At 39.5% G+C, this 13,796-nt stretch overlaps 2 protein-coding genes across 4 annotated transcripts in view; both read left to right on the top strand.

The window, feature by feature from the left end:
- The window catches only part of LOC114647822 (uncharacterized), a 1,111,123-nt gene that overhangs the window by 805,395 nt on the left and 291,932 nt on the right, over nucleotides 1–13,796 (top strand). The window lies entirely within an intron of this gene.
- Nucleotides 6,379–13,796, top strand: part of ap4b1 (adaptor related protein complex 4 subunit beta 1) — a 36,539-nt gene continuing 29,121 nt past the window's right edge. The window contains exons 1-3 of one of the 2 annotated variants that reach the window (XM_051924419.1): nucleotides 6,379–6,606; nucleotides 9,712–9,848; nucleotides 9,968–10,192. In XM_051924419.1, the coding sequence (XP_051780379.1) occupies nucleotides 9,736–9,848; nucleotides 9,968–10,192 (338 nt within the window). In that variant the 5' untranslated portion in view covers nucleotides 6,379–6,606; nucleotides 9,712–9,735. The remainder of the gene's footprint in view (nucleotides 6,607–9,711; nucleotides 9,849–9,967; nucleotides 10,193–13,796) is intronic. The other variant, XM_028796473.2, reaches the window with a different exon arrangement.

The following is a 13,796-nucleotide window of genomic DNA, read 5'->3' as shown; positions in this document are numbered from 1 at the left end:
CAAATGAGAAACTAAGTGGTGAGTAGATTGTGAGCAGTCAGTCTCTCCAGCAAACTGCTAAGCTCGTCTTGGGTCTTTTATGTAGGTAATGTGTTGTCTTAAAAAAAGTGAATTTTTATAAAAACAAATATAATAATGTTTATTATTATTACTATTCCATAATCTTTTTGGAATCTTGTATATGGTATGGGTTTACTATACCTTTGTTACCAGAAATTAAACTTTCAAGAATTGATTTGAATGTCTTTTTCAGGGACTATAGGAAATTATTTTTTTTTGTATGGAAGTATTATGGGCTTAATAGTGATTAAAATGCATAATAATAATAAAAAAAAACTGAGTCTGTTATTTTAATTGAGATACTTGACGTCATCTCTGAAATGTAGGCCACAGAACTACAAATTCGTATTTTATCATTGTATAACGTTGATATTGCAATCTGGTCTGTCACCAGAAAATTGTTCTTGGACATGTTTTAACCACTACTGTAATTTTCATAATGCTGTAAATAAATAATGCATGTTTCAAATTTGCCTGCGCTGTTAAGTCTCACTTAATCATTCATTTTTATTCCCCTTTACAGTAAGTGTAATCGCAGAGATCTTCATAATAGAAATAAGTGTATATTATAAAAACAGCATTAAAAGATAAAAAAGTGGGCTGCTGCATTATTAGTCTGTTATTAAAGTCGATTAATCCTTCCCCCAGTTGCAGGGAGATAAAAAGATAATTCAAACCACAAAGCCAGTCGCAGGAAAAATGAAATCTGGATAATGTGATGAACTCACAAGCTGACTTTATCACTATTTTTATTTACGGATAACTAGCTGTGTTACCCATCCAAGATGGGTTGAAATGTAAGCAATCAACATGTAGTAATAAAAAGCATTGCATTTTTCATTCTAACAGATGGTGCATTTCAAACATTTGTCCCTGCTTTTATCACATCCGCATCGATTATTGTAATTCCCTACTGGCAGGTGCCCCTTCTAATCTTATATCACAGCTCCAGCTTATTCAAAACTCAGCTGCAAGAGTCCTTACATGAGCCAGCAGCAGCGAGCACATCTCACCCATCCTGCTCTGCCTTCACTGGCTCCCTGTGTCTTACAGAATCGAATATAAGATCCTGCTAATAACCTACAAAGCCTTAAATAACCTCGCGCCAAACTACATCAGTGACCTTCTCCATCACTATGTGCCTGTCTGTCCACTAAGGTCCTCTGATTCTGGCAATCTTGTTGTGCCCCTCACTAATCTACACTCCATGGGTGACAGCAGGGCCTTCAGCTGTATAGCGCCCAGACTCTGGAATGACCTACCGAAATTAATCAGGTCAGCTGACTCCATGAATTCTTTTAAAAAACAACTCAAAACTCATCTGTTCAGGAAGGCTTTTAGCTCTACTTGACTTTATTACCCTTCTCTCAGTTTACTTCTCTGTCAAGATGCTCATGTAACCTGTATGCAGATAGATAGATAGATAGATAGATAGATAGATAGATAGATAGATAGATAGATAGATAGATAGATAGATAGATAGATAGATACTTTATTAATCCCAATGGGAAATTCACATGTATGTGTGCGAGACCATCGATTATGTTGTCTGTTAGGCATTTTTTTCTCTGAATTCACTGTCGTAATCTTCTTTATTTATTTATCCGGTTTGTACAATGCTATATACTGTATACCCTGCCGTTCTTTCTTATATTCTGTAAGTGCCTTGAGCATGGGAAAAGCGCTATATAAATAAAATGTATTATTATTATTATTATGTATAGAGTAATAAAAAGCATTGCATTTTTCTTTCTAACAGATGATGCATTACAAACATTTATAAATCCTATACCAAAGTGTTGTAATATACCTAATAATAAAAAGCATTGCATTTTTAATTCCAACAGATGGCACAATACAAACATTTACAAATCCCATACCAATGTTTTGTAATGCAGGTACTAATAATAAGCTTTGCATTTTTCATTCCAACAGATGACACAGCATAAATATTATTACTGTTTTTACAAATCCCATACTAAATCACATATAATAGAGACATAGCAACTGAGCAAACACACAAATACACAGACACGTGTACTTTCATTAAGGTTTATTTTAAGTGAACACCATCACACATGCACGTCAGAGGTAAGCACTACCACCTCAGGATATGAGGAGGCACAATTGCTGACTATCTTGTCTCTTTTTCCACCCACAGCTCCGAGAAGAAGCCCAATGAGGGCAACTGACTTTTTGTTCTTACCGGTCTACAGACTACAAGAGCAGGGCACTCTGGGAAGGAGGCTTCTCATTTGGGTCCAAGTAATCTGCCAGATGGAGCTCCATCCTGAAGCCTGACCACTCTTCAGAGCCTTATCACAGCAGCCAATGTGTGAAGGCGGATTTTGTGGCTTGCTTTTTTGTTTCAAATTATTATTTCGGTAAATGGATGACCTGGTTGGCACAAACCCAACATTTCATTTGGAGTTGTGCATTATTCTTGGTTGGTGGCAACACACAAAATGATAAAGACAGTAGAAAAAAAAAAGAATTTATTTCATGATTACCAAAAACACCTTTATTTTATATATGTATGTGGAAAAGCACAATGACTCAGTCTGTATGATTGTTGTCCCCCATCATGTAGATCTTACTAAATTTCCCATGACCTGTCACATTATTCCACTTATTAAGTAATCCTATGCTTCCATTTCCCTCACATTCTCTGTCTGAGGAAAGCCGTATGCTTAGGCGTTGGTGTTTGGTTTTAGCAGTGTAATTTGAGGAACTTCTGTAACATCTCTAATGCATTTACATACATTTTCTTTTTGCAAAATAATTTTCCACATTCTATTTTTCTGAGCGTTTTCAAGTCATGTATTGCTTCTAGTGGCAGCATTATTCCTTATGCTTTTACAGATGGAATTTATATATTTTACCTAATTTTCCATTCTTACATTGCTCTTTGTACATGTTTAATCTCATCATACTTGTTGTAATTTTAGATTGCTTACGTACACTACTCCAAAAAAATTAAGGGAACACTAAATATCCAAGTGGAAAATCTTTTATGAGTGATATAATGTAATTTGTCAAAAACAAAATGATGTAACGATGGTCAGTGGAAACCAAAATCACCAAACTGTTAAGGGCTGATTCAACATCACACTGAAAATCACCTGTATGCACTCCCAACAACGTCTGGGCTTGCTGATAAGATGGCGGATGGGGTCCTGGGGAATCAGGACATCAGTGAGTTACTGGACAGCCTGTGGCGCTACTTGGTGATACATAACATGTTCTCATTTGGATTCAGATCGGTGGAACATGCAGATGAGTCAATGGCATAGATACCTTCGTCATCCAAGAATGGCCTACACACTCTTGCCACATGAAGCCAGGCATTGTCCTGTAGCAGGAGGAATCCAGGGCTCACTGCACCAGTGTAAAGTCTGACAAACATTCTGAGGATTTCATTCCGGTACCTAACAGCAGTCACGGTATCATTGCCTAGCACGTTGAAGGTCTGCGTAACCCAGACCATTACTGACCCACCACCAAACTGATCATGCAGGATGATGTTGCAGGCTGCATAATGTTCATCATGGCGCCTCCAGACTCTTTCATGTCTCTCACATGTGCTCAGTGTGAACCTTCTCTCACCAGCCAACTGAATGTCCCAATAGAGGAGTCGGCCCCCTCATGCCACCCTCATGGAGTCTGTTTCTGATGGTTTGGTCACAGACATTCACACCAGTAGCCAGCTGGAGGTCATTTTATAGGGCTCGGACATTGCTCCTCCAGTTCCTCCTCATGCAAAGGAGCAGATAGCAGGCCTGAAGAAAGGGCCTGAGTTTCTAGTCTATACTAATAAAAGGCAAAGCTCTCACTCACTGACTCACTCATCACTAATTCTCCAACTTCCCGTGTAGGTAGAAGGCTGAAATTTGGCAGGCTCATTCCTTACAGCTTACTTACAGAAGCAGGTTTCATTTAGAAATTCTACGCATAACGGTCATAACAGTCGACAACGTCCGCCATGTTAAACTTTTTTATTTATGGCACCATCTTAACGAAATTTGGTAGGCGGCTTCCCTGCGCTAACCGACACCGATGTACATACTTATTTCAGTGGTATGACGCCACTGTTGGTCGCCATATTGAACTTTCCAATGGTCTTTGTTACTTATGGGCCCATCTTCAAGAAATTTGGTATGCGGGTTCCCAATGCTAACTGAATCCTACTTACGTACATATATACGTCCATAGCCTGCAGCTCGGTCACCGTGTGAGGCGGTGTTGGGTCCCCCACCCCCACGCCTCCCACATAGTTGGCTGCCTGCCTATATAAGGCCGTCCGTCGCTCCGGTCTCTTCATTCCCTTCCTTGCTTCGCCATGGTATTCACATCTCCCTGCTGATAACTGCAGCCTTTTTATTTAATCCACGGCTTCTCCACTATTTTATTGTTCGTTTATTACGACTATAGTTATTGTGTACGTATTTTAGACTTAGTTTAAATTGTTCAGGTACCCATTTCCTTTATCGTTCCAACCGTACCCCCATTAACATGTCTATCAAAGTGATCACTATCGATCAAAGAACTGTCACTTACCGAGTGGTTTCCATGCCTGGAGATGGCGACTGCCTTTTCCATTCCCTGTGTTACATATTGCACGGCCATATCAGGCTCACTCTTGATATCCGGAGGAAGATTGTGTCTTATGTATTGAATGACTGGGACAGGTTCAAGGTGTGGACTGGTGACGGTACAGGAGATAATTATACTACACAGGAGCACTATAGGAGTTAAAAGCTTAAGCCCTTCACCTATGGTTCTGCATGTGAGTTGGTGGCTGCCGCTGAATTGTTTGTCTCTTTCAAGTGTACCGAAATCGCCAAATATTTTACACCTTTGGACAACCGCCAATGCCTCTTAAACATCTTAGATTCACAGGTGACGATTTCAGTAGTGGACACTTTGATGTTTATGAATGTTTAAACTCTCAAAAGCTGGATGCTAAGTTATCGATAAAACCAATTTCAATTCAAACACCTCCAATTTCCAGTAAGGCTCTGCTTCGCAATGACAATTAATAAGTCTCAGGGACAGACCCTACAAAAGGTTGGCATTGATTTAAGGCAAGATTGCTTTTCACATGGCCAACTATACGTTACATGCTCAAGAGTAAGCTCAGCGCACAGCTTTGTCATATTACAACCGGAGGGCCGAACTGACAACGTGGTATACAAAGAGATCCTTAACAAATAATTATTAGTATATTTTCCCTCAGTTTAAAAAGGTTTAGTTTTCTTCTTAATAAAAATTTTAAAGCAGTACTTTGCCGCTGCGAAGCGTAGGTATTTTGCTAGTTGGCCAATAAAAGGTGTCATTTTGCTTAACTTACCACATCCATAATGGCTAACACGGTACAACACCCTAGTACAACAGACCTAGAAGGATTTGGAAATGGATTTCCTTCACCTTTGGTGTTACTGAAAATTTAATATAATTTTTTCATTATCATTACATTATATGTCCCAAATTCTATTGCCATTTCCTTCATAGAGCTACACGCATACACTAAATGCCACTGTCAATAGATGCGCCATCTTGGAACAATCTGCTTCACATTTCCAAGGCTCTTTTAGATAGCTCGCTATCCTTAGAAGGACTGCATGCCATTGCCACACTAGTTGAAGTTCTGTTTGTGACACTGCATGCTCACCATGTTTATAGGCACCCCTGCCGCTGGTGTGGAATGTCAACTCATATTACAGATGACTCAACCCTGCATGCAACCTGTCAGCATCATTACATTGTCATCATTATTATTATTACTATATATTGGCTTGTCATGTGGTGGATGACAAGCCAATATATAGAAAGTGCTCCTCTCTGTATATTAGAGCTGCCTGATATGCATGCTTATGATGTGTCAAATTATTACCTGTACATTTCTTTCTCGAAAACTGAACGTATTAGATATTTATTTATTTATTTAATATTTATTAATTGCAGCGCATACTGTCACTACTTCTTGCAGCTATTAATTACAAATGATACACCACATAAATTGGAGAATTAGATATACATATGCTGACATATCTAAACTTATAACACATTTTGTGAAAATCGGCTGAGATATAATAAAGATACATCCAATTTTAACTTAAGAACTTGGCTTGTGACGATATGTGACTATGAGGTTACAAGCGGCACTTGACCTCTCCAATATGAAGGACGTACAGACGTATTGCTGCCGCTATAGTTTCCTTGTTAAACCTCAGATTCGCAACGGAACCGGAAATCAGACACAGGAAGTTTTTATATGCAAGATCTCGGAGAAGTCTCGAGTAATTTTCGTGAACAATGAGAAAACATGACCGAAACCACAACCAATCGGAAACATGCTAATGAGATGTTCATCCAATCAGCTCGACAGCCTGTACAAAGCGGAAGTATTCGTCTTCCCGGCGAAAAAGAAAAGCAGTGCGGGTTTAAAGTTTAGTCTTGAAGTGAAGTCCTCAAGAAGAACAAAAATTGTGTATGAAGTAGTGCAAAACGTGGCACGAAATGCTCAACGGAAACTGTCCAGACCTGGTAAATCCTTCATTTATTGTTGGAATATTCCTTGAGACATTTAATGTATTTTAATAACCTCACAGCTGTAAATATGAGTATGCATGGCCACCTTGTGTCAGGTGGTTGAACCTTTTAATGGCAGCTGGCTCTTCTGTTGTACTCTGCCTCTTCGTAGATGATTTTGTCTGTAAAATACTTGTGGAGCAAAGACTGCCCGCATACTGACTGGTTGGCTTGAACGACTGGAGGCTGGTGTCCTGTTCAGTGGTAACGGCTGCCTGTCGGCCGCTACAGTCTGATAAGGCAGTCAAACGTTTTTTTTGGAAAACGTGCGTTAAAAAGCTCGGGGACGCATGCTGCAGTTGTCTTCTGTGTGGAAAACATTTAAAAGTCTAAAAATGTCAAACAGCAAATCTCAATTTCATTATGAATTTGGGCGATACAGTTGCGGTTGTGAATTCCTCGTCTTGTGTTCCAAAACCCACAACCGGACTTTTTCCTTGTGGATTTAGTAATGCGTATTCCTTGTTTCTGCTAGGATTTTATTGACAGTACCTCAGTTTTCCTCCCCTACTCTTAAAGACGTGATCCCACTTAGTTCCGTTTTTGTGCGCGAGATACGGTGTGACTTGGTGTCTTCTGCAGGAAGGGTACCTGCCTTGAACCCAGTGCTGCGCAGGCCCTGTGAGTTACTGGCAGTACTAAATACACACACCAGTATACGCAGATTATTAGCAGAGCCGTATGTTCGTATGGATCTCTGTTGGCCCAAAAAAAAGTAAATCTTTTACTAGACAGTCAGGCTGTGTGGGACGCACCCCTACAACTTCATGACTGATTTCGAATGAAAAGTCTGCATTAGCTATGCTCTTTCTTTGCTTTTGTCTAAAGCTCTCGTTAGTTGTATAGAAAAAGTCTAAAAAAATTTTTTGACAGAATTATCCTCATCTGTTTTTAACCTGGCAGTCTTTTAAAATGCTGGTGTACTTTATTGCTGGCTATAGCTTTATTTTATTTTATGCAGGGAAAGATGTTTAACAGAAAGGTTTATTGGTTTAGTCTACTTCATGCAATTATCCATTCATCCATTTTCACACCTCCTATATCCAGTTAAGAATCATGTGGCTTGGTGCCAACCACAGCAGCATTGGGTGCAAGATGGGAACCAGCCCTGGACAGGCCTCCACTCTCCTGCAATGTCCATTTACACACCTACAAACAGTCCTCCACACAAGGCTGGCTTAAAGTCTCCAGTTAACTTAATGCATTTTTTTGTCACATCTCTGCAAATTCTGCGCAGACAGCGAGAGACTAGAATGTAAAACCAGATTCATGAAGCTTTAAGGCAGCAAATGTACAGGGTTTTTCAAAAAGAATGCCCCTATTTTATCCCATAATTACTCACACTGGTGTATTTTGTACACTAATCTGTTATTTTTCTCCACTTGAAGCTACTGGCAGCATTCAATACAAGTACTGAGTCGCAATGGTTTCCCGCCAGTGTGCCCCTGCCGGTTTTATGAGTGGGTGCATAGTCACAAGTTCCATATGGTGCATTTGATACACCACACGGGTATGTATGTATTGTGGACGCTGAAGTCGAAATCAATGCCCCCCCCCCAACCCCCAACCAGCTCAGTGCCACTGGCTAGTCAGAACAGACAGTCCGCGTAAAAGAAAAGAAAAATCCTTTCATATTACCTAGCTTATTCATTAGTCAAGGGAAAAAAACATGACAGTTCATTTTGAGGTCATACATAGATTGCTGTAAGTTACAGTTACGTCCTGATTTATTACATGCAGTAGTATACCAAAACAAAGAGCCACCAGGCACTCGCATTCCTAAAAATACGCTTTTATCAGCTCACACACACAAGACCATTTAAAAGTAGTTTCTATAGTTCAGTACTTTAGTTACAAAGATCTTCATTAGATTTTGTCTGATTAGATTAATAAATCCTTATTTATTAATCCATAAGGGACATGTTTCTTATAGTTTTAAGCAAGAATTCAGAAACTATCACATTGATTTATAATATCAGAGGGTGTTCTGTTAGTATCAAGAGGTCAGCATTTTCTCAATAAAGAATGTAAGTTAATCGCATAATTCTGTGCACAAGCTTAATTCTTTTTCTACCTAAATGAAGAACAAATTCATATAGAAGTAATAAATCATATAGCTCTGCCGCATGATTAATACAAAATACAGTCCTTGGTATTTGTTAGTTAAATACTTATAATCATTACAGTTAATAATGTTTTTCCTTCTTTCTCAGTATGTATGACAATGATGAGATGTTCTTTTTATGATTACTTTGTCTGCAAAGAACATTCAACAACTGAAGTGAAATGTGATCCATGTGAAAATCCTGCAGTGGATGAAAGTGTGGCTGGTGACAAATGAGCACTGGAGAAGTGGATCAGTTTTCTTTTCGGATTGTCCTAGAATGTGTCATACTCTTCAGCAATATAGTATTAAATTACTTTAAAAAATATGTACAATTTAACATTATTGCAATATTTTCTATTACAACTTCACAGCGTGCATATAAATAGCCATTCTAACACTGATGCATAAAGTACACTGCGTGAGTACTTATGAGATAAGAAATGGTGCGAGTAGTTAGGGATTAAATAAGTTTTCTGGTAGTTTTCACCTTACAAATACATGGGTCACACTGAACAATTGGAAAACTGTCTGACTTTCATCTCTTATTGGGCTGGAAAAGTTAGTGTTTCTGTTTTCTGCCACCTGGCAGTGCACTGAACAAAATGGCAGTGCCATAAAGGCAGTGTTTTTTGAATAACCCTGTACATAATATTCTAAAGTTTACTGAAATTATTTCAGGTTCACCAAGAGCTGCAGCCTGTGCTGACAGAAACATGTACGATGCAAAAGCCAAATCAAGATCGAGTGCCAGTTTATTCCACATGCACACATTCTCCTTCTGTCTCTCTCACTCAGGGCCAATTTCTGATTTCCAGTATACTCACAGTTTTAGGATGTGTGATGATAAAATCAGTATGTTAAGTGCAGTTGCTCGGATCACTGAGCTGCCGTACTACCACCTAATTTTTTTAATATCAAATAATTATTTTTGTATTTTTTTTTTGTATTTATAGGTGATAACTGACAAATAGAAGACAATGCCATACTTGGGGTCTGAAGAGACAGTAAAGGAGCTGAACAGGGCCCTGTCCAATCCCAATGTGCAGTCAGACAAGCTGCGCTATCGAAATGTCATCCTTAAAGTTATCAAGTAAGTTTTATTTTAGCAACCTTTAAGTCATTTAGTACCACTCTGAGAATTACTTACAAATGCAGTCTAAAGGTGAATATGTAAGTAGTGTCCGAATGCCTCATGGCCTCTCTTAACAGATACATGACGCAGGGATTGGACGTGTCTCCCCTTTTCATGGAAATGGTGAAAGCCAGTGCCACAGTGGATATTGTCCAGAAAAAGCTGGTCTACTTGTATATGTGTTCTTATGCTGCACTAAAGCCTGACTTGGCCTTGCTCGCCATCAACACACTGCATAAAGACTGTGCTGATCGTAACCCCATGGTCCGTGGGCTGGCACTGCGCAGTATGTGTAGTCTCAGGTGGGTCTGTTTTTTTTTTTTTTTTTTATTTCCTGCGCTAAAAAACTGCTAGGAGGTGCAAGTACAACACAGTTTACTTCATAAATCAGATTTAATATGATAAGAAAACTTGGCAAGTGTAATTTTATGAAGGACAGTGAAAAGAGTTATATGTTGTTTGTGTCACAGTAACTAGTACTAAATTTTTATCATTCATATTTATAGGGTCCATTGGTAAGACATCACTTGAATCCAAGCTGGTGTATGTTTAGAAACCCCTTATCAGATCTACTGTAGATAACTATGCAGATATTGTAACATCCATCCATCCATTATCCAACCCGCTATATCTTAACTACAGGGTCACGGAGGGTCTGCTGGAGCCAATCCCAGCCAACACAGGGCGCAAGGCAGGAAACAAACCCCGGGCAGGGTGCCAGCTCACCGCAGAGATATTGTAACATGATTCTTCAAAACGGATGTGTAGACAACTTATATCCCTTTTGCAATATGGAGGCTTAAACCTGGTACAATATTCCAGGGGCCTCATGTATAAACGGTGCGTACGCACAGAAATGTTGCGTACGAACCTTTCCACGCTCAAATCGCGATGTATAAAACCTAAACTTGGCGTAAAGCCACGCACATTTCCACGGTAACTCATTCCTTGGCGTACGCAATTTATCCGCCCGGTTTTGCAGACTGGCGGCACCCAGTGTCAAAGCAGTGCTACTGTTCCAGTGTGATTTCCCTTTCTTTCTTAGATCCACATTCCTGGCGCGGCTTTATAAATACACTGAAATTAACTGCATATTGTTTATTAGTGTAATGCATCTGATTGTAATTAACCTGTAGCAATATAATGGTCCAGGGAATAGCCATAGTATTCCAAATACCATAACTGCTTTAGCGTTGTAACTCTCACTGCATCTTCTTCTTCTTTTAGCTGATCCCATTAAGGGTTGCCACAGCAGATCATCTTTTTCCACATTACTCTCACTGCACCACTCGGAGTATTTATATCACTGTATCTGAGTGGGAAATCGCAGCAGCAGCTGATTGTAAAGAGAATTATCGGTACACAGCATGAAGCAAATGCTGCCTGAGCCACAGCAAACGCTTTAGTCCCTGTACGGACTTCGCGGTTTAGAAACAGTTTCATCCCAAGAACTCTAAACGCAATAAATCAGTCCATCAAGTGCTCCTTGTAGAACTGTTTGTACTTATAAGTACAATTACCTCACTGTAAACTTGCACTACAGTTATAATATTGCACAACCTGCGCCACTTTATAAAGCGCGTATTTACATGTGATGACGGTATTCATTTCTAAGACGAAATGCAGCAAAACATGTTGATTATATTATGCAGATAAAACTTTAACTTCATTTAAATAATCTGTATTGTTAATAATTAAACATGTGAGGACACGGTGCCGCAGCGCTAAGTAGTTCAGTAATTGTTCCTGCCTTGCGCTGTATTCTTGCTGGTGCTGACGCGACACTGGAAAGATAGACGGATAGAATAATTAAACACGTACTACTAAGATATTTCAATGTTCCTTAAAAGTTTTGAAGAATCGAAGTTCTAAGCTTACAGATGGCTTCACGTCTATTACATAGCTTATTGTGTGGCGATTGAGTTTTTGGAGAAAGAAAAGTAAGGACAGGAATTGGAGGTTAGTACGTTTGAAAGAGACAGTACTGCTGTGATAAATTATTTCATTGAAGGTCGCGCATGGCGCAGCAAGCCTCTTGCGTGAGATATGAACAAGCACTGCGCCACCGTGTTCCCATGTTTAATAACATGCTTTCATTCCTATCATCATGAAAAAGATATCACGTGTACATCTCAGAATTTTAATTATTCAGAGAGCTGTAATATCACGAATGTAATGGATTATGTGTCCTGTTGGAGAAAGAGAAAGCCCGTTTAAAAAGCAGGTAGTGATTCACACACAGAGCACAAATAAGATCAAATACAGAACAAAGCATTTAACATGCCACTTCAGTTACAATGGGATTTGAGAAACTAGTAAATTAAACGAATTTAAGATGAAATTTATGATGTTCTACTTTAATGGCAAAATAAACTACGTGATTAAAGTGGAAATTTCGAGATTAAAGTTGACATTTCGTGCTTTTTTCCCCACTGTGTGCCTTTTTTTTTGTCTGTACCCTAATAAGCTTTCATATGACACTCAGACGGTGGGCTACGACTCGCTTTTTCACGCCGACTTTGATATGTGATTTCTTTTTTATTTCGGGCACTGTGCGACTTTGTGAAGTTGAGCCTTCGAGTTTCTCCGACACTCTGTCACTCGATCAACTTCCTTTTGTTGATTATACCACTGTTTAAACCAACAAATAGTACGTTTTTCCTTTGCCTCCACTTGGTATTCGCTGAAATTCTTATATTTTCTCCCGTGCTTTTCTCATTGTCTTTTCACAGAAGGCTATTTATATTGATTTGCATATTCAAAGAGGCGTAATTCTGGGAGGAGTTGGGGCGGGACAGAAGGCGCGTGCACGTGCGTTACTTTGCACGCAAATCGGGATTTATGTAGTAGAAGAACGTGAAAGTATGCGTGCGCACAGATTCCTGCATCTGGATTTTTCTGTGCGTACGCACAATCCCGCTTTTGTGCTTACGCCATGTTATAGTGTGAGTTCTACGCACGGCGTTATACATGAGGCCCCAGATGATTGTTTTTAAGCACATTATGCAGCATCCTTTGACTTGTACTCATCACAGCATACAGTAGTTTTTAAGACTACATCCCAAGCCTTCTGAATTGCTGTCATAATTTGGTTGTATAAGGTGATGATTCCAATACATCTTCCAAATCTATCTCATAAAGTGTACTTAAATTTCCTGTTGCTAAACAGAACCTGCCCAGTTTTCCTCATCTCCCTCCCACCTCTATGCCAGTAAAAATATTGATCAGTCTTGAGGACCCAGACAGCATTTCTGCAATATATAAAATCATTTTACAGTCCCTCCCTTTCGATGATCCAAGAGGACAATGAGAAAAGAATCTCTCATTCAAGATCTCCGAAAAGGAGTGGAAGGTAGCAATGCAGAGATTCCATTCGAGCTCCATATACGCCAAGCATACAATTATTGAACTCAAAATTATTTATCGAGCACATCTGTCTCGTTTCAAATTGTCCAGGACAAGATCCAACCTGCGATAAATTGCAATCAAGTTCCAGCCTCATTGGGCCACATGTTTTGGGCCTACACCAAATTAACATCACTCTGGACCAAAATCTTTAAATGCCTTTCAGACAGCCATGGTGTCACAATCCCCCCCCCCCCTCCCAGATGGGCTTAAAGTGGAGAAAGACAAACAAAAAGTAATGGCCTTTACTACACAATTGGCACATAGACTTATCTTGCTCAACTGGAAGAATCCTAACTCTCCTCTTTTAAGTCAGTGGGTCACTGATGTTATATACAGTAGAACCTCTGGTCACGAACGTTTCTGAACACATACAAATCGGGTTATGATCAAAAAGTTTGCCAAAATTTTGCATCTGTTCTCGACCACACGCTCTGGTGGCGAACAAAAACACTGGCGGCCAGTTTCCCTACACACGTTCATATGCGGCAATGATTTGCC

This window comes from Erpetoichthys calabaricus, chromosome 3 (assembly GCF_900747795.2).
Source record: "Erpetoichthys calabaricus chromosome 3, fErpCal1.3, whole genome shotgun sequence".
NCBI lineage: Eukaryota > Metazoa > Chordata > Cladistia > Polypteriformes > Polypteridae > Erpetoichthys > Erpetoichthys calabaricus.
The sequence above is the reverse complement of the archived record's forward strand: the minus strand, read 5'-3'. Positions and strand labels throughout refer to the sequence as shown.